The sequence below is a fragment of the Dendrobates tinctorius genome, unplaced genomic scaffold (genome assembly GCF_039654945.1).
Source record: "Dendrobates tinctorius isolate UK_male_01 unplaced genomic scaffold, ASM3965494v1 ptg000078l, whole genome shotgun sequence".
In the NCBI taxonomy this organism is placed as follows: Eukaryota; Metazoa; Chordata; class Amphibia; order Anura; family Dendrobatidae; genus Dendrobates; species Dendrobates tinctorius.
In genome coordinates, this window is record NW_027361746.1 from 2,418,211 (window position 1) to 2,442,181 (window position 23,971).

Here is a 23,971-nt window from a genome sequence, read left to right on the forward strand (position 1 = left end):
TCTACATGCCTAAATGCACTGAGTTGCCGCCATGTGATTGGCTGATTAGAAATTAAGTCTTAACACACAGTTGGACAGATGTACCTAATAAAGTGGCCAGTGAGTGTATATGGCCACCTTTAGGACGCCTACAACATTAGATGAAAGTTGCCAAAAGCTGATGATTTTGCATGTACCAGGTGTGTACAGGAGCCTCCAACTCTCCCCGGACATGTCAGGGAAGTGAACCATCTGACCGATTCATTTCTTTTCAGGGAAGATAAGACACCAGAAGGCCTTGAAGGTTTGACCAAGGGGAGTGGTCATGTGTATGAGGAGGTCGGGTGACACAGTCGTCTCTCGAAATAACATTTGTGTGGCTCATTTTGTCTCTTTAACGCTCGACCTCACTTCCATCACAGAAGACTCCATGATGGACAGTTGTACTAATGTACGAGCCTCCCATACTGTGGTTACCCCTTGTGAGGGTTTTCTCCCAGGACTTCCTGCAGAGCCAGCTATTGGACTGTAATGTATTCAGAGCAGTTTTTTGCGGCTCCACATATATTTGCTTGTTTTACCATTATGTTGCTCTTTTGGGCCTCAATCAATTATTTACTGTTAAGAAAAATGATTTCCCCCAAAGACATTCCACTCATACAGTATAAAGAAACCCACTGATCTGCCAGGGCTTCCCTTATTGGATATAATTTAACTCATTAATGATTAGACCTTAAAGGGCCTTAAAGGAGTTTTCTACCTTCCAAAAAAATATGACCCCAAACGAATGTATACATATCAATAAGAAACAAAATATAGTCCTCACCCTCCTCAGCTGCAGTGCTGCCTCTTCCTCCACCGCAGCTCCTTTCTGTTTAATGGCTGCAGCAATGACCGCACAATTACAGTGCACATCACGGCTGCAACCAATCACTGAGCACAGCGTTCCTTGTTGCAGTACCTGTTGTGTTAGTTATTTTTTTATGTACAGAATCGCTTGGGGTCATAATTTTGAACTGGCTTTTGGATCATGGGGACGTGGATAGCTTGTGTTTGAAAGAGCTTCATGCGCATGTAAATAGTTTGGGGGAGGATGAAATCCTGCTGACGGATTCCCTTTAATTTTGTGATTGAAAAAATAACACGTTGGGAAGTCGGATTGCTCTCACATGCAACATTCAGTCAGGATATACAAGCACTGTACCTTGTGAAGTGCATCTCTGTGTCATACTTTACAGGTATAGATATGTTCACTGTATTGTCTTGCTCAAAATCTTCAAAACTTTCACTGTAACAAAATAAAATTGAGCTATTGCGTGTAGATGGAAGGATACATTTAATGGGGTTGTTCAGATTTAGAAAAAAAAACATGTTTTTTTTTCCGGAAACAGTGTGAGCATCCTCTAGACAGTGCAATGTTATGTTTTTGTAATATATTACCTTATTTTGTTTATTTCTCCCCCAAACACCATGTCACAGTGCTGTCTTACATGGCCAGTTCATGCTCCTTTAGAAGCTGCTTTCAACTGCTGCTCAGCAAAGATCCCACTCTATTTACTATCAGTGTAGTGGAATTCCCATTTCTGAGTACAGGAGTGGAGAGAAGAGGCTCACAGATGGCCATTCCCCTTCTATTCTCTGATTATTTGTTAATAAAGAACAGATCTTGGCTGAGCAGCAGTTGAAGGCAGCTTCTAAAGGAGCATGGACTGGCCATGTGAAACAGCACTGAAGCATGGTGTTTGGGAGAGAAGAAAGTAAAAAAAAAAGGTAATGAAGCTTATTACAGAAATTAAAGCTTTGCAATGCCTGGAGAATAACTAAAGAAAGAAATAGGATAGTAATACTTGAAGTGAATGACGTTGAGCTGCTATGAAGACGTAGTTTATGGACAAGCTCTGTAATATGGCACAAATCTACATTAACATGGACCGTACCTTGTAGCCTGGAAGTAGATATAGGTTTTGTCATGAAGATACTTCAGGTTGAAATCAAATCCAATATCAAATGTAACCTAGATATGAAGACATGGTTTTGTCAGGTAGTCGGAAAGCAGCGGCATCATCTGGAGGGTAGTTGTCGGGGTGCAGAGGTTGTGATCGCACTCGAGCCCCGCAGTCTGAGCAGAAAATTATGCGGTTCAGGGGCTGTTGTAGATTTTGCCCAGGCGTAAAGTTATACTTGGGTGTATCACACCTGTATCTCCGTGCTTGGTGACAACATATGTGATCACTAATTAAGCTGCTACAGGGTTGTCAGAAAATTTTTCCAGATTCCTTAATGACATTATTTTTGCATTCACTACAGGTTTGTTAATAGAATTAAGGAAAGGTTGGGGACCCTGATGGAAACCGCAAAAGAGCCAAAAAGGTTTACCCGTCCAGGCCTCCAGACAAATGCACTATCAGGATGCAGTGGACCCATATAATTAGGATGGAAAAACAGGTGCAAGAATACCGATGAAACAACCGCTCACAGCCTACCAATACATGGAGGGGGTGGCTGCCTGGTATGTTGATGCACAATAAATCTTGTATGCGGCGCTGTTCACACTATGGCCATGCACAGCATCCAGGCCAGCCTAGTAGTGACACCCTTCTATTAGCTCAGGCGGGCTGCTCAGCGCCATGGAAGGGTAAACCTTTTTGCTCTTTTGCTGTTTTCTATTATTGGAGGATTTTTAAGTCCTCTTTCTGTGCTGTTTCAGTGTTAGGATTTAGTACCCGTAAACGTGGAGACCTTTGGCGCAGGTTACGGGCTCACGTATTTTGGCCAAAATATCAGCTAATACTCCACATTTTTTAATGTGTTTTTTGCACTTTTTATTCAGGGTGCAGTTGGGCCCATTTGGTCTTGTAAACTGCGGTGTCTGTTCACATGGCATGCATTTTGATGGCGCATGTATTGGTAGGCTGTGAGCGGTTGTTTTATCAGTATTCTTGCACCTGTGTTACCACCTCAATTATATGGGTCCACTGCATCCTGCATTTGTCTGGAGGCCTGGAAGGGTAAACCTTTTTGCTCTTTTGCGGTTTTCTATTATTGGAGGATTTTTAAGTCCTCTTTCTGTGCTATTTCAGACCCTGATGGAAACTCAGTTGGTGGCATTAATAGAGGTCAAAAATTGTATATATCTTAATTAGCTGCATCGTTAAGGAAATCAGAAGATTAAAAGGTCAATATCTATAAATAAATCTGGATTCAATAATAATGTAATTATGGTCAAAATGAAGAGACCTAGACAATTCCCCATCACCGTATGATTACTGGGGTCTGACTTTTGGTGCCCCCATCATTCAGGAGAATGAAGGGCTGCATTGCTCCTTCAGAGCTGCATTCTCTATACTTTTTTCCCTGCACAGTGAAAATCTGAGCGGGGACCTGCAGCTGCCCCCATGTGCTTGAACACAGCCTCGCTGCACCAGTTGGCTCAGGATGCCCCCAGTGCAGAGGAAAACCTGTGAAGGGGCACCGCTCAGAAGTAGCAATGCGACCCCTTTATTTTTAGGATCGGTGGGGGTCCCAAAGATCAAACCCTGGAAATCATTACTGAGATGGAAATACCGCTATAATCCCAAAGCGGTGTTAGACATCCAAGAATTTTACATTCTAACCCCCTTCACACCATGGATTATGGATCAACCTTCTTGCATTACCCTACACCAAAAAACAATATTGGGTGCTCTCCGAGAAATGTTAATAACTTTAAAATACCTTTTGCTGGTCCTTCAGGAAAGGGAATCCCACCTGACAGCTGACGGACCCCTGAGTATTGCCGACTTGGCACAAAACTTCTGTTCCGTCGTTCTGCAACATAAAGGAACTGTGTCAGCACAGAAGGATTGCACAAAATCACCTGGAACATTTCTAGATGCCGGGGCGGAAGTATCATTGGTGCAACCTGTGAGGTCACGTTGGGGCCCCAATAGGTAACGGGGGCCACTACCATCTACACGGCAAGCGGAATTATGCATTATGAGGAGCTACTGGACTGCAAAGAGCTCATATATTGTTCTTGCACAGGAGCATCTCCTGTCTGTGTCCACCAGTGTACAGATGGACAGATATTATCCACTTGCTTTTATAATTACATATTATCTTAACTTTACAATTGAAATGTCTGATTTCTCCAAAGCATCTAAAATATATGAAAAATATCGTGCTATTGGGTGTACACAGCTCCCATCCAAACCTATGTGCCTCCATTATTACTGCTGACTAACCGAACAATGCTATTTAGGTTAGCAAGATAGGAGGCAGAGACAGAAGACTGCGTGGTGTGTTTGTAGCTGTCACGCACGCAGGTGGTGCACGTGCTTCGTGGACCCTGACGGTGCAGAAGGTGAAGCAGAAGGTATGCTGCAGAGGGGACATCATATTCATGTGATCGGAGACCAGGGTGCGGTAAAGCACACTCTCAGCCACGATTATGGCCCTAGCCCTTCCTCACACTGGTAGCCACCAGGTACCACTTTTAGGCAGTCCCTGATACCGCGGCTGGTGACTTCAAGTGTCAGGTTCGCCATAACAGGCACGGACGGGTTACATTCAGACTACTTCTCGGGTAGAACAGACAATGACACGGAATGCGGTGATAGGTACGCCTTCAGACGCACAAGTCTCGGGAACTAGTGCAGATACTGTCAGACCGGAATCAGGATACAGGTACCGCTGTTGTGGTTTTAGAGTTCAGAGACTGGCCACACATGGACCAGGGGAGCAGGTTCAGGAAATGGTCGCACATGGACCAGGGGAGCATGCTTAGGCACAGGACGCACAAGGACCTCGTGGAGCAGGTTCAGGCACTGGCTGCACTAGGACCTAGGGGAGCAGGTTCAGCATCCCGACATGGCAGAGAAGGGGGAACCATGCAGGCACGCCAGTAATTGTGTTACAGTAGTCTGTAGCCATGGAGACAAATAGGTCGGAAGAGGGGCTGCAGACACAAACCTGTAGGTCAATTGTAATCAAAATGACTTTTTTTATTCGGGTACAATAAAATGTTTTCAAAAATCTATATTATCTTTTAATATATTTGTAAAATGCAAAAAAAAAAATGTACTTACTGGAGAAGTTGAAGATGCAAAGAAAAGGTTTTCTGAGAAAAGCGCCTTGAGCTTTGTGTTATAGGCATTCTCCTTCTTATTCCTGATCGTTACTTGGAACATCAGTCGTCGGTTTTTGTCGCTGACTATGTATGGTAAACTCCTGCAGAAAGCCAGGGATCACTGGTGTGTATAGGGCCACATGCAGTCAGTCATTCATGCCTAAGTAATATGGTCCAGATGTAGCAGAGTGCGGCTACCTCTCAGCAGAGCTGTGTTATCAGGCAAACCTCCATCAATCACTGCCCACGTCACCTTTACTAGCTAAACAAACACACACACACACACACACACGCCGGCTGGTCTGGAACTATAAGTCTCAGCATGCTCTCGTCAGATGCGGTTTTACAAGAGCTGGGGATCTCAAGGCAAAACTAATCTTACACAACGTCCGGTTTCTGCAACACTTCTAGGGAAAGGTCCGAATGACAAACTTCATCATCACCGCAGTCTTTTTGGAAGGGAATCTATTGTAAAAAGAGAGAAAACATTTCACATTTTCCGTCCACAGCTCCCGTGCAGACCTATGTGTCTCCTTGCTTACGGACTACACGTGTGACTACGATTGGGACTCCACTTCTGTCCCTCGATCTTGAAAAACTATGGACGGTAGAAGTGTGGATCACCGCTGCGCGATCACACTACATGGGGTTGTTTGTAGTCTGCCACCATGGAGACACAGTACATCTGCACAGGAGATTTATACCTAAAACCGCAGGATATTTTCTTCAATAATCAATATCTTCTATTTTAAACACATTGCTATAGCTTACAAGTTATTTCATTGCATACCAATATGGCACAGACGTTACAGCTGGAGAATTGTGGCTGTATCCGCATGTGTATGGAGGACTGCCAAGAGTCTGCTCTCGCGGAATAAGTAATTAATTGTGGCAAACCCTTGGTGCCATCTGCCTGACAGGCGTACCGACTACTTGTGGGTTTCATTAAGACTAAGGGGAAGAACCGGTCTCGGCTTACGGGTAATAAATTGATATTTTACTTATTTTATACTCACAAACCATGCACGGGGGCCCGATGTATACGGATTTAATACTGGACTGCTATCCGGTTTCTGGGCAGCAATATTAACTCGCAATGCCAGGGCGTTCTCCGAGTCGGACGTCTCCTGTAACAGAGATCAATGGTTTAGACATCAAGACCAATTATTCCCACCATTCACTGGTGCAGTTGTCAAACTTTAATGCAATACATTGAGTTATGTCTAAATTATATCTGCTACTTACAGACAACCTAAATGACCTCCATTATAGCCAAACTCTGTAGGGATGCGCTCTGTTTTACCCTTTTCCTGCCCCAGAAAACAACAAAAGCGTCATGTGAATACTGTCGTGTGGTTTTACATGAAAAAGTAGTGCGTGTCTTACGTTATGTAATGTAATATGGTGATGTACAGCATGTGAAGTGTTAATGTATAATGTGAGTATTAGTATAGGGTGAGCTTAAGATTACAAAAGGCATAGAATAAGGATAATAGGTTAGCGTATGAGATAAGGAATAGTTATTGACAGGACTAGCCCAGTGGGTGGGCACTAGTGTTAATGAAAGGGGGCACTTCCTGATAGTGGGAGGTCAGAGAGAGTAAGGGCCCTGTTACACACTTCAATGTCCCAGCAATCCCACCAATGATCAGACGTGGATGAGATCGCTGGGACATAGTTAGCTGACCGCTGGTGAGCTGTCACATAGGCAGACTCATCAGCGATCAGGACCAGTGAGCACGCTGATATCCAGGGTAAACAGCGTGTAACTAAGCGCCACGCCGCACTTAGTTACACGCTGTTTACCCTGGATACCAGCTCCCAGCGCCTGTATGGCGCTGGGAGCTCGCTGATCGTTGGTCTCTCGCTGTCACACGCCGAGATGTGTGCTGTGTCTTCAGAAAATACCGGAGTACTGATATAGTCTTTTTGAAGCCTAGCGTCTTCAGGGCTTTTTTCCCTATCAGTCTGTTGGCTCTTGTTTTGATAGGGTTTTTGGCGGATTGCAGACAGCAGCTTTTCTATCCTGTCCTATTTAGTTAGCTTGGGCCCCATCATTTGCTCAGCCTATCTTTCTATCTGTGTGAGTGTTTTTTCATCTTGCTTCACTGTTATTATATGTTGGGGGCTGCCTATTGCTTTGGGGTCTGCTCTGGGGCAGTTTAGATGTCCTTTTCTGTCTTTAGTCTATTTAGTTCTCCGGCTGTGATTGAGGGGTCTAGGGCACCATAGGAACCCCCCACAGCTACTGCTAGTTGTTGTTGATAGGTTCAGGGGTCTGCAATCCGATAGCTGCCAACTTCTCTGGTTTTCTGGACTTAGCTAGTATTTCTGTTTTTGCCTCCTAGGGTGACTCATTCATAACACCTCACCTATTGTATCCTCACCCATCCCTTGTAGATTGTGAGCCCTTGCGGGCAGGGTCCTCTCTTCATGTACCAGTTGTGACTTGTATTTTTTTCAGATTACTGCACTTGTATTTATGTATACCCCCCTCACATGTAAAGCACCATGGAATAAATGGCGCTATAATAATAAATAATAATAGTTATAAACACCCAGATCCAGGTGTGACCATTAGAGCCTGGGGAGGTAGCCAATGGGTCCTAGAGTCAGAAGGACCAGGCAGAAGTCTGCAAAGCAAACTGCTGAGACCCTCTGCAGCCAGATGCAGTACAACAGTCTGCAGCTTCTGACATATCTGTGTCACAATAGCACTGATAACGGGACTGCTTTCTCTGGAAGTCCCATAGACCAGAGTTCCCCAACTCCAGCCCTCAAGGCCCACCAACAGATCATGTTTTCAGGATTTCCTTTGTATTGCACAGGTGAAGCAATTATCACTTGAGCAATACTAAGGAAATCCTGAAAACATGATCTGTTGGTGGGCCTTGAGGACTGGAGTTGGGGAACCCTGCCATAGACAATGAATGGAGTGGAAACCGAGAAAGTGCACCTCCGCTCTGTTCAAGAGCAAAGTTGGTTGGACCCCAGTGATCAGTAAAATAACCCCTATTCTATAGGGAATTAGTTAGTATCTTGGGAATAACCCACATTTTATCTGTTTTTGGAGGGAGGGTTTACACTTGCACTTTTCCTTCTTCCTGTTAACATCCATTATAATTAGTAGCAGCGTCTTTGCCTCGTTTATTATGGTGTTATAATTATAGCTGCACTGGAAGCAGTGAACTTATTGTAGAAGCGCTAACCAGAACACTGGCAGCTAAGGTCACAAATCCGTATAATGTGGAAGGACTGAGCAGTCTGGTTGGCTCAGACACGAATCCACAATAAGACGTCAGTAGCCTCTGATGAGATGAGCGCATCATTCACCACATCCATCTGTCCGTCACATGCAGAAGATACCCATCTGGATCTGGCTTAAGCAAATACTGAATGAGCTAAAGCATAGAAGGAAGAGGAATATATACCATGCCAAGGTAAGTGGGATTCAAAAAGAGGGTTAGATAGGCTTTCCTTCACTTGGGGCAAATACTGAGTGTACATAACAAATAACAATATTTCTGGCCATTACATAACTTGTATCCTACAGTTTTTATTAGTTTTCTATATGCAGTCTTTAGTCACTAGAAGATAAAACATATTCTTTGCTTATTTTGGGCTCTAGCTTCTGTCCTCTCGTCTCTCCCTAGACATCTATAGGCAGCAGGTGTATTTTCCTCCGTTACTGAAGACAGATTTGTAGACATTTTTGCGCATATTTGATCAGTGAAAGAAATAGGTAAAATAATAAAAATACATTTTTAAGCAGAAATAATGAGATATAGTTACTCTTGAATTGCGTAGTTAAAGTGGCCTTCTGGTGCACCCCTATCAAACACCCAACCCACCTATCTTATGCCTCTGTTCGAGGGGTTTAGCATAACTTCATGTTTGGAGAATTATGTATGAGGGATCTTGGATGCAATTGGGGCTTTTAGTAACCTATGCATTGATAAACGTATTATTACAGTGCAAAGTGAAGATATAGCCCAGATTAATTAAGACGGGCGATGTTAATGCTGGTCTTGATGAGGGTGGGTGTTGGAGTCAGACTCTCCTGATTTATTAAGGGCGCACGGCTCTTACCCAATCCGGAGCATCTAACAAGTGGCATGCACCTCAAGTCAGGCACTGGAGTAAGATTTGTGGAGTAAGAAACGCCACTGGCGTAAAAAATTTCAGAACCTTTAGAAGTGATTTCTGTCAGAATTCTAGCATAAAAGACACTTGCTTTTTTGGTCATTTGACATTGGAGGATCTGAAGCTGGATTGGCGCCACACTGTAGGTCCCTGCACACTGACTGGCCTGACGATCACTTTACACCTAAAAATTGTGTTACAGTTCAACATACCTGAACGTTAACAATGTGATTAATGCAGGATTCCTTTGTGCTTACGTCCATGGCCTTAGTTAGGAATCGGTCTCCACTTTCCTTAAACTGCCCTCTGGATGTCACTCTTGATGCCTCGAGATCAGCATCTAACGTTGTGTTGTAAGTGATCGCCACTGCATGGAGGAGCAAAAATAGGAGAAAGACAACACTAATAATAATAATAATAATGAGTATCATCAATCCACCATAACAGAAGAACGCTTTACTGGTGGGCTGCTGACGGAGTCACCACTGATCTAGTTATGGGTCTGTTCTCGGAGTCTGTTTGTAGTAAATCAGAGCTTACAGGTTTCTTGCGTTGATCCTGATGGTGAGGTAGCTACGCAGGAACAACCATATTTCTATTAAAAAGCCAATACTAGGACCCATTACATTAGGATGATGTTAGACCCCTCTGATGTATCTGGGTCGCCCTCCCAGGGCCGCGGGGTACTCGGTACCGGGCCGGCGTCGGCGGGATGTGTCACAGCAGCGGTGACCCGGTCCATGGCCCTGGGCGCCCAATTAACAGGGGAAGTTTGAATGGTGGAATGTAATTAATGGAATAGTTCGTGACGCCACCTGTGGTGTTCAGCAAGTGACATGTTGAGCCGACGCTGCGTGCAGATCCTCTGGGGATGGTGTTGTGTTGCAGCCAAGATGGTGAAGCTCCCCACAGGTGGAGCTGTAGCCCCAGGGCAGTGTAGATGTAGGGGTAAAGGAGAGGCACAAGCGGTGTAGAAGCTGGTACCCAGATGTTACGGTGCTGGGTGTGTTGGCGCAAGAATCAATGGAGGACACCAGGTGTGTAGTTCCAAAGCTTTACTCACAGTCTGTAGTACACACAGGTGCCTGCCTCCGTGCTGTGTCCTCCGGGTCAGGGACTCAATCAACCTCCAGGCCAGATGGAATGCTCCCTTCCAACACTCCGCCAACATGTGCCTTTCTGAACGTCTACTCTTATAGCGCCTTTAAGTGTGAAGTACTCCCAGACAGCTGTAGCCTGCTTCGGGGACTCCTTACTCCTGAGTCCCGGCTCACTATCCAAGTTGCTGTTGTGCCCCCAAGTCTTAGATGGGAGTAGTGCATTTACAGCTCACTACTCCACCGGTGTCTGCTGTCGGACCATTAGTATCCATACAACCTCGGGGACCGGGCCCCGGCCTTGCGCTTAGAACTTCTAGGCAGGGTTCTCTCCTAACCCACGTCCTCTGTTCCCTTTTACTCCTTCGTTCCGTACTAGTCTATCCTTCTTATGGAAGATCAGGTTTCGGTTCAATGTCTTTCTCCTTCTTTCCTTTCCCGTGCCAGCAGACCCAGGTCACTGAGATCTGCTGCAGCACCTCCTTCCTCCATCCCTCTCTCAGGGATCTTTTCTCCTCACTCCTCACCGAGTGACTCTCTGACTGACTGACCTCAAATCCTAAACCTTCCCGCTCTTTTATGTATTCTAACTCCACCCACCAAACAGCACGTTTCGTGTTCCAAGCAGGGAGCCACCAAAGGTGCTCCGCTACACTCCAAGCAGGGAGCCGCAATGTGGCTTTGATGAACTACCGTGTTGTGTTGGAGCGTGGTCAGGAGCCTCCAACTTACCTGGATGGTGGGGCACCACACCTCAGGAGGAGGTGCAGTACCTCTGTGGCGACTGAGCCTCAGGGGCACCACATACCCCCCGTTAAACACAGCACGTCCGCGGGCTGCAAGGCAAACAAAGTTGACAATACAGGAACATACAAATTTTTTTGTAATGCTGAATAAACATTTCTTATACTAGACTTCCCAATGTGGGAGGCACGGTTTCTTGAACGTTGCAAACAGTTTTAACTAGCTATCTAAATTCAAAATTATGCTACCTAATTTAAAGTGCTATGGAAGCAACTCAATATCAATTCACCTTTTCCTAGCAACACATCTCTGTTCTGTTACTCTACACATTCTCTTACTTTCTTATGACAACTGCTGGTGTCTGGTTCATCACCTGTAACTTCAATTCTTTATTCACATTCAAGGCATTTGGACTTCAAAATTTCTTTAGTATACCATTTACTAAATTTCGACATTTGTAAAACATTCACTATAAAATCTGTCATTAAGCATTATCACTTTCTAGCTTTCTGTTTCAAAAATATATTAACCATTATCAATAAGTGCAAATAATACACAGGTCCGGCCAACATGTCTAGAAATGTCCTTATGCTGAGGTAATTCCTCCTTCAAGAAGAGAGAGTTCTATGTAAAACCAAGAGAGAGCACCTAAAGAGATGCAAACTATATACAATAACAATTCTGGACCATTCAGCGTTCATGATCTCTGCAGTTCAAGTGGGGAAGCTGCCAATACAACTGGGCAAACAACTGGAAAAAACAAAACCAAACCATGATGGTCAAAATAAGAAACAAAAGGCACAACGGTGCAAATACCCTACTGGGTAACGAGAGTTACAGTGGGGCAAAAAAGTATTTAGTCAGTCAGCAATAGTGCAAGTTCCACCACTTAAAAAGATGAGAGGCGTCTGTAATTTACATCATAGGTAGACCTCAACTATGGGAGACAAACTGAGAAAAAAAAATCCAGAAAATCACATTGTCTGTTTTTTTTTTCATTTTATTTGCATATTATGGTGGAAAATAAGTATTTGGTCAGAAACAAGCAATCAAGATTTCTGGCTCTCACAGACCTGTAACTTCTTCTTTAAGAGTCTCCTCTTTCCTCCACTCATTACCTGTAGTAATGGCACCTGTTTAAACTTGTTATCAGTATAAAAAGACACCTGTGCACACCCTCAAACAGTCTGACTCCAAACTCCACTATGGTGAAGACCAAAGAGCTGTCAAAGGACACCAGAAACAAAATTGTAGCCCTGCACCAGGCTGGGAAGACTGAATCTGCAATAGCCAACCAGCTTGGAGTGAAGAAATCAACTGTGGGAGCAATAATTAGAAAATGGAAGACATACAAGACCACTGATAATCTCCCTTGATCTGGTGCTCCACGCAAAATCCCACCCCGTGGGGTCAGAATGATCACAAGAACGGTGAGCAAAAATCCCAGAACCACGCGGGGGGACCTAGTGAATGAACTGCAGAGAGCTGGGACCAATGTAACAAGGCCTACCATAAGTAACACACTACGCCACCATGGACTCAGATCCTGCAGTGCCAGACGTGTCCCACTGCTTAAGCCTGTACATGTCCGGGCCCGTCTGAAGTTTGCTAGAGAGCATTTGGATGATCCAGAGGAGTTTTGGGAGAATGTCCTATGGTCTGATGAAACCAAACTGGAACTGTTTGGTAGAAACACAACTTGTCGTGTTTGGAGGAAAAAGAATACTGAGTTGCATCCATCAAACACCATACCTACTGTAAAGCATGGTGGTGGAAACATCATGCTTTGGGGCTGATTCTCTGCAAAGGGGCCAGGACGACTGATCCGGGTACATGAAAGCATGAATGGGGCCATGTATCGTGAGATTTTGAGTGCAAACCTCCTTCCATCAGCAAGGGCATTGAAGATGAAACGTGGCTGGGTCTTTCAACATGACAATGATCCAAAGCACACCGCCAGGGCAACGAAGGAGTGGCTTCGTAAGAAGCATTTCTAGGTCCTGGAGTGGCCTAGCCAGTCTCCAGATCTCAACCCTATAGAAAACCTTTGGAGGGAGTAGAAAGTCCGTGTCGCCAAGCGAAAAGCCAAAAACATCACTGCTCTAGAGGAGATCTGCATGGAGGAATGGGCCAACATACCAACAACAGTGTGTGGCAACCTTGTGAAGACTTACAGAAAACGTTTGACCTCTGTCATTGCCAACAAAGGATATATCACAAAGTATTGAGATGAAATTTTGTTTCTGACCAAATACTTATTTTCCACCATAATATGCAAATAAAATGAAAAAAAAACAGACAATGTGATTTTCTGGATTTTTTTTTCTCAGTTTGTCTCCCATAGTTGAGGTCTACCTATGATGTAAATTACAGACGCCTCTCATCTTTTTAAGTGGTGGAACTTGCACTATTGCTGACTGACTAAATACTTTTTTGCCCCACTGTATTTTAACCCCTTCACCCCCAAGGGTGGTTTGCACGTTCATGACCGGGCCAATTTTTACAATTCTGACCACTGTACCTTTATGAGGTCATAACTCTCGAACGCTTCCATGGATCCCGGTGATTCTGACATTGTTTTCTCGTGACATATTGTACTTCATGTTAGTGGTAAAATTTCATTCAAATAACTTGCGTTTATTTGTGAGAAAAACGGAAATTTGGCGAAAATTTTGAAAATTTCGCAATTTTCCAACTTTGAATTTTTATGCCCTTAAATCACAGAGATAAGGCACACAAAAAACTTGATAACTAACATTTCCCACATGTTTACTTTACATCAGCACAATTTTGGAACCAAAATTTTTTTTTGTTAGGAAGTTATAAGGGTTAAAAGTTGACCAGCGATTTCTCATTTTTACAACACCATTTTATTTTTAGGACCACATCACATTTGAAGCCACTTTGAGGGGTCTATATGATAGAAAATACACAAAAGTGACACCATTCTAAAAACTGCACCCCTTAAGGTGCTCAAAACCACATTCAAGAAGTTTATTAACCCTTTAGGTGCGTCACAGGAATTTTTTTGAATATTTAAAAAAAAATGAACATCTAACTTTTTTTCATAAAAAAAATACTTCAGGTTCAATTTTTTTTATTTTACCAAGGGTAACAGGAGAAATTGAACTGCAAAAGTTATTGTGCAATTTGTCCTGAGTACGCAGATACCTGATATGTGGGGGGGAACGACTGTTTCGGCGCATGGCAGAGCTCAGAATGGAAGGAGCGCCGTTTGACTTTTTCAATGCAAAATTGGCTGGAATTCAGATTGGACGCCATGTCACGTTTGGAGAGTCCCTGATGTACCTAAACAGTGGAAACCCCCTACAAGTGACCCCATTTTGGAAACTAGACCCCCCAAGGAACTTATCTAGATATGTGGTGAGAACTTTGAACCCACAAGGGCTTTACAGAAGTTTATAACGTACAGCGGTACAATTAAAAAATCATATTTTTTCCACAAAAATGATCTTTTCACCCCAATTTTTATTTTCCCAAGGGTAACAGGACCCTAAAAGTTATTGTGCAATTTGTCCTGAGTACGCTGATACCCCACATGTGGGGGTAAACCACTATTTGGGCGCATGGCAGAGCTCGGAAGGGAAGCAGCGCCATTTGATGTTTTTGGCTGGAATTGAGATCGGACACCATGTCGCGTTTGGAAAACCCCTGATGTACCAAAACAGTGGAAACCCCCCACAAATGACACCATTTTGGAAACTAGACCCCCTAAGGAACTTATCTAGATGTGTGGTGAGAACTTTGAACCCCCATGGGCTTCACAGAAGTTTATAACATAAAGCCATACAATTAAAAAATCATATTTTTTAAACAAAAATGATCTTTTCACCCTCAATTCTTATTTTTCCAAGGGTAACAGGACCCTAAAAGTTATTGTGCAATTTGTCCTGAGTACGCTGATACCCCACATGTGGGGGTAAACCACTATTTGGGCGCATGGCAGAGCTCGGAAGGGAAGCAGCGCCATTTGACGTTTTTGGCTGGAATTGAGATCGGACACCATGTCGCGTTTGGAAAACCCCTGATGTAACAAAACAGTGGAAACCCCCACAAATGACACCATTTTGGAAACTAGACACCCTAAGGAACTTATCTAGATGTGTGGTGAGAACTTTGAACCCCCATGGGCTTCACAGAAGTTTATAACATAAAGCCATACAATTAAAAAATCATATTTTTTCCACAAAAATGATCTTTTCACCCTCAATTCTTATTTTTCCAAGGGTAACAGGACCCTAAAAGTTATTGTGCAATTTGTCCTGAGTACGCTGATACCCCACATGTGGGGGTAAACCACTATTTGGGGGCATGGCAGAGCTCGGAAGGGAAGCAGCGCCATTTGACGTTTTTGGCTGGAATTGAGATCGGACACCATGTCGCGTTTGGAAAACTCCTGATGTACCAAAACAGTGGAACCCCCCACAAATGACACCATTTTGGAAACTAGACCCCCCATGGAACTTATCTAGATGTGTGGTGAGCACTTTGACCCCCCCAGTGCTTCACAGAAGTTTACAACGCCCGGGCGTGAAAATAAAAAATTCGTATTTTTTCCACAAACATGATCTTTTAGTCACCATTTTTTTATTTTCCCAAGGGTACCAGGAGAAATTGGACCCCAAAAGTTGTTGTCCAATTTGTCCTGAGTATGCTGATACCCCATATGTGGGAGAAAACTACTGTATGGGCACACGTCGGGGCTCGGAAGGGAAGTAGTGACGTTTTGGAATGCAGACTTTGATGGAATGGTCTGCGGGTGTGATATTGCCTTTGGAGAGCCCCTAATATACCTAAACAGTGGAAACCCCCCACAAATGACACCATTTTGTAAACTAGACCCCCCAAGGAACTTATCTAGATGTGTGGTGAGCACTTTGACCCCCCCAGTGCTTCACAGAAGTTTACAACGCCCGGGCGTGAAAATAAAAAATTCGTATTTTTTCCACAAACATGATCTTTTAGTCACCATTTTTTTATTTTCCCAAGGGTACCAGGAGAAATTGGACCCCAAAAGTTGTTTTCCAATTTGTCCTGAGTACGCTGCTACCCCATATGTGGGAGAAAACTACTGTATGGGCACACGTCAGGGCTCGGAAGGGAAGTAGTGACGTTTTGGAATGCAGACTTTGATGGAATGGTCTGCGGGTGTCATGTTGCCTTTGGAGAGCCCCTAATGTACCTAAACAGTGGAAACCCCCCACAAATGACACCATTTTGTAAACTAGACCCCCCAAGGAACTTATCTAGATGTGTGGTGAGCACTTTGACCCCCCCAGTGCTTCACAGAAGTTTACAACGCCCGGGCGTGAAAATAAAAAATTCGTATTTTTTCCACAAACATGATCTTTTAGTCACCATTTTTTTTATTTTCCCAAGGGTACCAGGAGAAATTGGACCCCAAAAGTTGTTTTCCAATTTGTCCTGAGTACGCTGCTACCCCATATGTGGGAGAAAACTACTGTATGGGCACACGTCAGGGCTCGGAAGGGAAGTAGTGACGTTTTGGAATGCAGACTTTGATGGAATGGTCTGCGGGTGTCATGTTGCCTTTGGAGAGCCCCTAATGTACCTAAACAGTGGAAACCCCCCACAAATGACACCATTTTGTAAACTAGACCCCCCAAGGAACTTATCTAGATGTGTGGTGAGCACTTTGACCCCCCCAGTGCTTCACAGAAGTTTACAACGCCCGGGTGTGAAAATAAAAAATTCGTATTTTTTCCACAAACATGATCTTTTAGTCACCATTTTTTTTATTTTCCCAAGGGTACCAGGAGAAATTGGACCCCAAAAGTTGTTGTCCAATTTGTCCTGAGTACGCTGACACCCCATATGTGGGAGAAAACTACTGTATGGACACACGTCGGGGCTCGGAAGGGAAGCAGTGACGTTTTGGAACGCAGACTTTGATGGAATGGTCTGCGGTTGTCATGTGCGTTTGGAGAGCCCCTGATGTACCTAAACTATTGAAACTCCCCACAAGTGACCCCATTTTGGACACTAGACCCCCCACGGAACTTATCTAGATGTGTGGTGAGCACTTTGAACCCCCAAGTGCTTCACAGAAGTTTATAACACTCGGACGTGAAAATAAAAAAATCATTTTTTTTCCACAAAAATGATATTTTTGCCCCCAATTTTTTATTTTCCTAAGGGTAACAGGAGAAATTGGACCCCAAAAATTGTTTTGCAATTTGTCCTGAGTAGGCTGATACCCTACATGAGGGGGTAAAACACTGTTTGGGCGCATAGCAGAGCTTGGAAGGGAAGGAGCACCATTTGACTTTTTCAACTCAGAATTGGCTGGAATTGAGATCAGACGCCATGTTGCATTTGGAGAGCCCCTGATGTGCCCAAACAGTAGAAACCCCCAATTCTAACTCCAACCCGAACCCCAACACGCCCCTAACCCTAGCCCTAACCCTAGCCCTAACCCTAGCCCTAGCCCTAACCCTAGCCCTAGCCCTAGCCCTAACCCTAGCCCTAACCCTAACCCTAGCCCTAACCCTACCCCAACACACCCCTAGCCCTAACCCTAGCCCTAACCCTAATGGAAAAATGGAAATAAATACATTTTTTTTATTTTATTATTTTTCCCTAACTAAAGGGGTGATAACGGGGGGTTTGATTTACTATTTATGGCGGTTTTTATGTTTGGCGGCTGTCGCACGCTAAAAGACGCTTTTTATTGTAAAAATAGTTTTTGCATCACCACATATTGAGAGCTATAATTTTTCCGTATTTTGACCCACCGAGTCATGTGAGGTCTTATTTTTTGCGGGACGAGTTGACGTTTTTATTGGTACCATTTTCGGGCACGTGAAATTTTTTGATCGCTTTTTATTCCGATTTTTGGGACGCAGAATGAACAAAAACCAGCGTTTCATGAATTTCTTTTGGGGGGGGTGCGTTTACACCGTTCCGCGTGCGGTAAAATTGATAAAGCGCTTTTATTCTTCGGGTCAGTACGGTTACAGCGATACCTCATTTAGGTCATTTTTTTATGTTTTTGTCGGTTTTATGCAATGAAAACTATTTTATATAAAAAATAATTATTTTTGCATCGCTTTATTCTGCGAGTTATAACTTTTTTATTTTTTTGCTGATGATGCTGTGTGGCGGCTTGTTTTTTGCGGGACAAGATGACGTTTTCAGCGGTACCATGGATATTTATATGCGTCTTTTTGATCTCGCGTTATTGCACTTTTTGTTTGGCGGTATGATAATAAATCATTATTTTTTGCTTCGTTTTTTATTTTTATTTTTTAAGGGGTTCGCTAAAGGGGTTAACTAATGGGACAGTTTTATAGGGCAGGTCGTTACGGACGCGGCGATACCTAATATGTGTACATTTATTGTTTTTTTTTTTTATTATTTTAAAAAAATGAATTTATTGGGGAATATTTTTTTTTTTTTTTACTAATTTATTTGGCGATTTTTTTTAATTTATTTTTACACTTTTTTTTAAATTTTTTTTTACTTTATTACATAGTCCCAGGTGGGACATCACTGTCCTGTGACAGATCGCTGATCTGTCACATCACAGATCACTGTGACAGATCAGCAATCTGTCACAGGCAGTGCACAAGGCTTCCTCATGCCTGCGCTTTGCAGGCACTGAGGAAGCCAGCTTCCCCAGGCCCCCGAAGGCCCCCGTCGCCATCTTGGATTCGGGGGCCTGGAGGATAGGAGTCCCCCGCAGCAGCGCTGCACATTGCGCTGCCGTGGGGGGCTCAGGGAAGCACGGAGGGAGCCCCCTCCCTGCCGATGCTTCCCTTTAACTCCCGGTACACCGCGATCGCGTTTGATCGCGGTGTGCAAGGGGTTAATGTGTCGGGGGCGGTCCGTGACCGCCCCTGACACATAGTGCCGGGTGTCAGCTGTGATAATCAGCTGACACCCGTCCGCGATCAGCGGCGCTCACCACGTGGGCGCCGCTGATCGCGGTAGACGTACTATCCCGTCCCCGGTCATACGGGCCCGGGTACCGTGGACGGGATAGTACGTCTCATGTCAGGAAGGGGTTAAAGAAGCATCTTGACTAATTGCTGTCCCCTCCTGGGGTTTCTGGACTGGAACTGCTTCTAGGGGAGAAAAATGCATTGGCAGTCCACAGGTACTCCTTCTCCATCGAGTCAAACTTGTGGTTTTCTGTACGCTTGGCTGCGGGACTGGTGTTGATCCAGTTCAGCATGTGGGGATAGGCACAAACACTGCTGTAGTGGTCACTGGCGATGAAGGGGCAGTAGGCGGCTTCTGCCTGCAGGACTTGATGAGATCCTCTGGTGGTAGAGGCAGAGAGGGAACACTATACGCTACCGGTGGTATGGCAGCGGTTGCAGGCTCCACAAAGTCTGCCTGGAAGGATTCTGGTGCAGCAGCGGCGGGTACCGGTGGTGCGGGTACCGCAGGTGTAGGCCCCTCCTGGGCGCGCTGCAGCTTTAAGGTCCAGAGCACTTCCTGCCTCAGTTGCAGGTGGCATGTCAGCTGGGCTATTTCGTCCTCCAGCTGCTGGCGGTCCATCTCGGACACTGGGTTGGAGCCTTCAGCCAAGGCGCCGGGGAGGTCCAGCATAACCTCCTCGCGCTCCGCAGGCCTCCTCCCTTCTCCTTCCAAGATGGCGTTCTTCATCCTGTCTCGGCTCTTTTCCCGCCACTGGCTTCCGCTCCTCCGTCTTGGGGCGGCGTCTTCTTCCAGCTCCTCCATACCAAGCCAGTATACGAACCCCTCGGGGGGGTGGGCCATGTTGCGTTGCATAGTAATTCAGACAGGGGAGGCCCAGGACAGTTTGCGGTCTTTTCTTAGGACCTCCCATGTTGTCACGCCCTTCTTCACCATGCCAGCGGCCATTTTTAATGTTCATTTTACAGTCTATTAAATTGGGTCTTCGGCACATCTTCAAAAACTTTAGGTCTTAGGCACACAGAACCCGATGGCATCGGGTCTCGTCATCCTGTTCGTGACGCCAAGTTTGGGTCGCCCTCCCAGGGCCGTGGAGTACTTGGTACCGGGCCGGCGTCGGCGGGATGTGTCACAGCAGCGGTGACCCGGTCCGTGGCCCTGGGCGCCCAATTTATAGGGGAAGTTTGAATGGTGGAATGTAATTAATGGAATAGTTTGTGACGCAACCTGTGGTGTTCGGCAAGTGAGATGTTGAGCCAACGCTGCGTGCAGATCCTCTGGGGATGGTGTTGTGTTGCAGCCAAGATGGTGAAGCTCCCCACAGGTGGAGCTGTAGCCCCAGGGCAGAGTAGATGTAGGGGTAGAGGAGAGGCACAAGCGGTGTAGAAGCTGGTACCCAGATGTTACGGTGCTGGGTGTGTTGGCGCAAGAATCAATGGAGGACACCAGGCTTGTAGTTCCAAAGCTTTACTCACAGTCTGTAGTACACACAGGTGCCTACCTCCGTACTGTGTCCTCCGGGTCAGGGACTCAATCAACCTCCAGGCCAGATGGAATGCTCCCTTCCAACGCTCCGCCAACATGTGCCTTTCTGAACGTCTACTCTTAAAGGCGCTATAAGTGTGAAGTACTCCCAGTACTGAGTTACACTGGAGTACCTCCTGACAGATGTTCCCAAGAACTCTACTTGTACGGCAGACAGCTGTAGCCTGCTTCGGGGACTCCTTACTCCTGAGTCCCGGCTCACTATCCAAGTTGCTGTTGTGCCCCCAAGTCTTAGATGGGAGTAGTGCATTTACAGCTCACTACTCCACCAGTGTCTGCTGTAGAACCATTAGTGTCCATATAACCTCGGGGACCGGGCCCCGGCCTTGCGCTTAGAACTTCTAGGCAGGGTTCTCTCCTAACCCACGTCCTCTGTTCCCTTTTACTCCTTCGTTCCGTACTAGTCTATCCTTCTTATGGAAGATCAGGTTTTCGGTTCAATGTCTTTCTCCTTCTTTCCTTTCCCGTGCCAGCAGACCCAGGTCACTGAGATCTGCTGCAGCACCTCCTTCCTCCATCCCTCTCTCAGGGATCTTCTCTCCTCACTCCTCACCGAGTGACTCTCTGACTGACCTCAAATCCTAAACCTTCCCGCTCTTTTATGTATTCTAACTCCACCCGCCTCCCAACACGTTTCGTGTTCCAAGCAGGGAGCCACCAAAGGTGCTCTGCTACACTTCAAGCAGGGAGCCGTAATGTGGCTTGCTGTGTGGGATGCAGGTGTTGGAGCGTGGTCAGGAGCCTCCAACTTACCTGGATGGTGGGGCACCACACCTCAGGAGGAGGTGCAGTACCTCTGTGGCGACTGAGCCTCAAGGGCGCCACATATCTCCTTCTCATACTCCTCTTGGTAAGTGATGTGGTCATCAGCAGATGGTAACAATGAGCACAAGGTTAGGTAAATTTATGTGGAAGTTTTCATACATTTTTGGGCATGGAGGGAGTGAAATTGGCAAAAAAATACATTTTGCTACTTTTTTATGACCCATCAATCAAACAGTTCAAACCAGTAGTTTAGATGGGGGACCCACATTTGTGACACCCACCATTGCCAATAGCAAGGTGCCCAAAATTTCTGACGAGAGGCACTGATCATGTTTGTACTGGTCTTCGACTGAGAACAAAATCTGGGTCCCCAAGTTTTTGGGAACAGTTGGGTGATGTTGGTCATGAACCAAACAACCACAGAAACTTACTATATTCTCACACCCTCCTTGGTCTGATATTTCAATCGGCCGACAGCTTGCTCCCCTGACCCCGTTACACATCCACACACAACAATTATTTCATTGAAAATAGAAAAAATAGGAAAATTCTAATAATTACCAAACTGTTGCCTGGAGTTTGCCGGTCTGAAGCGAGCGCTAAAGCAGATCCTCACAGAAATCTCACTGTTCTTATTTGTGAGGACGATTTTATCTGGATTAAATGAAACCTTCACGGACACGTCTGCAATACTCTGCGACCTAAAGAGATAGATATGACACAAATAGACATAAGAAAAAAAAAACAATTCTAGACCAATTTAATATGGACGTCCGACCCAGAGCATCGCAACTTTATTGAACCAAACTCCATAGTAAACTGGCTTCACAATATTTGACTCCTATAATGTCTGTGGGTTAAGGAGACCAAGATAAGTGGAAGCGATGAACAAATCGATTTGCAGGACCTAGGTTTAGTGGCCACGTCAGTAATCCGTGAATGTTGGCAGTGACTGGTGTTACATGTGAGGGTCATTGTGTGTTCCCCACAGGATGCGCATGGAGGCGTATTGAGGCCATGGGGGTGCATTTCAGTCACAGGCGTACCTGTGATTGCAATGCAGAATAAAAGTGAATATAGGTCTTGGACATGCTAGTTGTCCAAGGCAGATTTAGGCTGTGCAGAAACGCGGCATATCCGCATTGTGATGTACAGTAGCATAGAAATCAATGAAAAACAAAAACCGCTGTGCAGACACTGCGGATTTTTCCGAGCGGATTTCCAGCGGTACAAAATCCGCAGCATGTTACTTCTTTTGTGCGGTTTTCCATCTCCCCTGTCTCCAAATCCGCAGGGGGGAATCCACAGTGGAAAACCGCACAAAAACCGCAGGAAAAATGGAAGAAATCCGCAGGAAAAATGCAGGTCATTTGACCTGCAGATTTCTTCAATTCCGCGCGGAAAAATCCGCAGGGCAAAAAAGTCCGTCTGCACTCAGCCTTAGTGCATTAAAAGAGGTCTGGATACACATGATGAGAGCATTATACTGCCTCTGTATAAATCCCTAGTTAGGGCAGAGACACACTGGCGAATTTTTCGTCCGAGAATCGGATCGTAAAACTTGCCCTGGCCGACACCTCTCCTGACCTGAGCATGACAGCGTGATGGATTACTATGCAGCTGTCAAGTTCAGGTCAGGAGAGGTGCCGGCCAGGGCAAGTTTTACGATCCGATTCTCGGACGAAAAATTCGCCAGTGTGTCTCTGCCCTTAGACTGAACGTGGAGTACTGTGTACAGTTTTGGGCACCGGTGCTCAGGAAGGATATAATGGAACTAGAGTGAGTACAAAGGAGGACAACAAAATAAATAAAGGCGATGGGGGAACTACAATACCCAGAGAGATTAGAAAAATCAGGATTATTTAGTCTAGAAAAAAGAAGACTGAGGGGCGATCTAATAACCATGTATAAATATATAAGGGGAGAATACAAATATCTCTCCGAGGATCTGTTTATACCAAGGAAGGTGACGGTCACAAGGGGGCATTCTCTGCGTCTGGAGGAGAGAAGGTTTTTCCACTAACATAGAAGATGATTCTTTAATGTTAGGGCAGTGAGAATCTGGAATTCCTTGCCTGAGGAGGTGGTGATGGCGAACTCAGCCGAGGGGTTCAAGAGAGGCCTGAATGTCTTCCTGGAGCGTAACAATACTGCATCTTACAGTGATTAGGTTCTTTAGAAGGATGTAGATCTGGGGATTTATTCTGAAGGAATATAGGCTGAACTCAATGAACAAATGTCTTTTTTTGGACTTGCTAACTATGTCACTATGTTACTAATACCTGCTCTGGGCTTTTGTGTTTTGAAACAGACTACAGAATGATAGTGGTGCAGTCCGTTTCATTCTTGTCTGGGTTTTCCATGTGGCTGAAGGCCACAGACTCCAGTTATAATCCCTGCAGTAAAGGGTTTGGGTGTGTCAGGTTCAGTCTGGTGTTGTCAGGAGAACAAGAGGCTCCACAGAGCTCTACGACTGCGATCCGGAGGATATTGTGTACTGTGTAGTGCTGTGAGTAGAACATTAACACGGAGGTGTAGTCACCCACGGCAACCAGACTCAGAGGTAGACTGTTCTGTGCCAAGCTGTGAACTGGAGATGGACTGGCGTGTTTAGTGACTGCAATCCAGAGGATATGGTTCCCGGCTGCGATCTGGAGGATATCGT

The 23,971-nt window shown here is 45.2% G+C and overlaps 1 protein-coding gene across 2 annotated transcripts in view; it reads right to left on the reverse strand.

Annotated features, from left to right (window-relative positions):
• ITGA2 (integrin subunit alpha 2) overlaps positions 1–23,971 on the reverse strand; it is a 192,664-nt gene that overhangs the window by 28,618 nt on the left and 140,075 nt on the right. For both annotated transcript variants that reach the window (XM_073583396.1, XM_073583397.1), the window contains 8 exons: positions 21,868–22,007; positions 9,442–9,596; positions 6,103–6,213; positions 5,469–5,551; positions 5,046–5,187; positions 3,694–3,786; positions 1,917–1,993; positions 1,184–1,267 (listed from right to left, as the gene is read on the reverse strand). In XM_073583396.1, the coding sequence (XP_073439497.1) occupies positions 1,184–1,267; positions 1,917–1,993; positions 3,694–3,786; positions 5,046–5,187; positions 5,469–5,551; positions 6,103–6,213; positions 9,442–9,596; positions 21,868–22,007 (885 nt within the window). The remainder of the gene's footprint in view (positions 1–1,183; positions 1,268–1,916; positions 1,994–3,693; positions 3,787–5,045; positions 5,188–5,468; positions 5,552–6,102; positions 6,214–9,441; positions 9,597–21,867; positions 22,008–23,971) is intronic.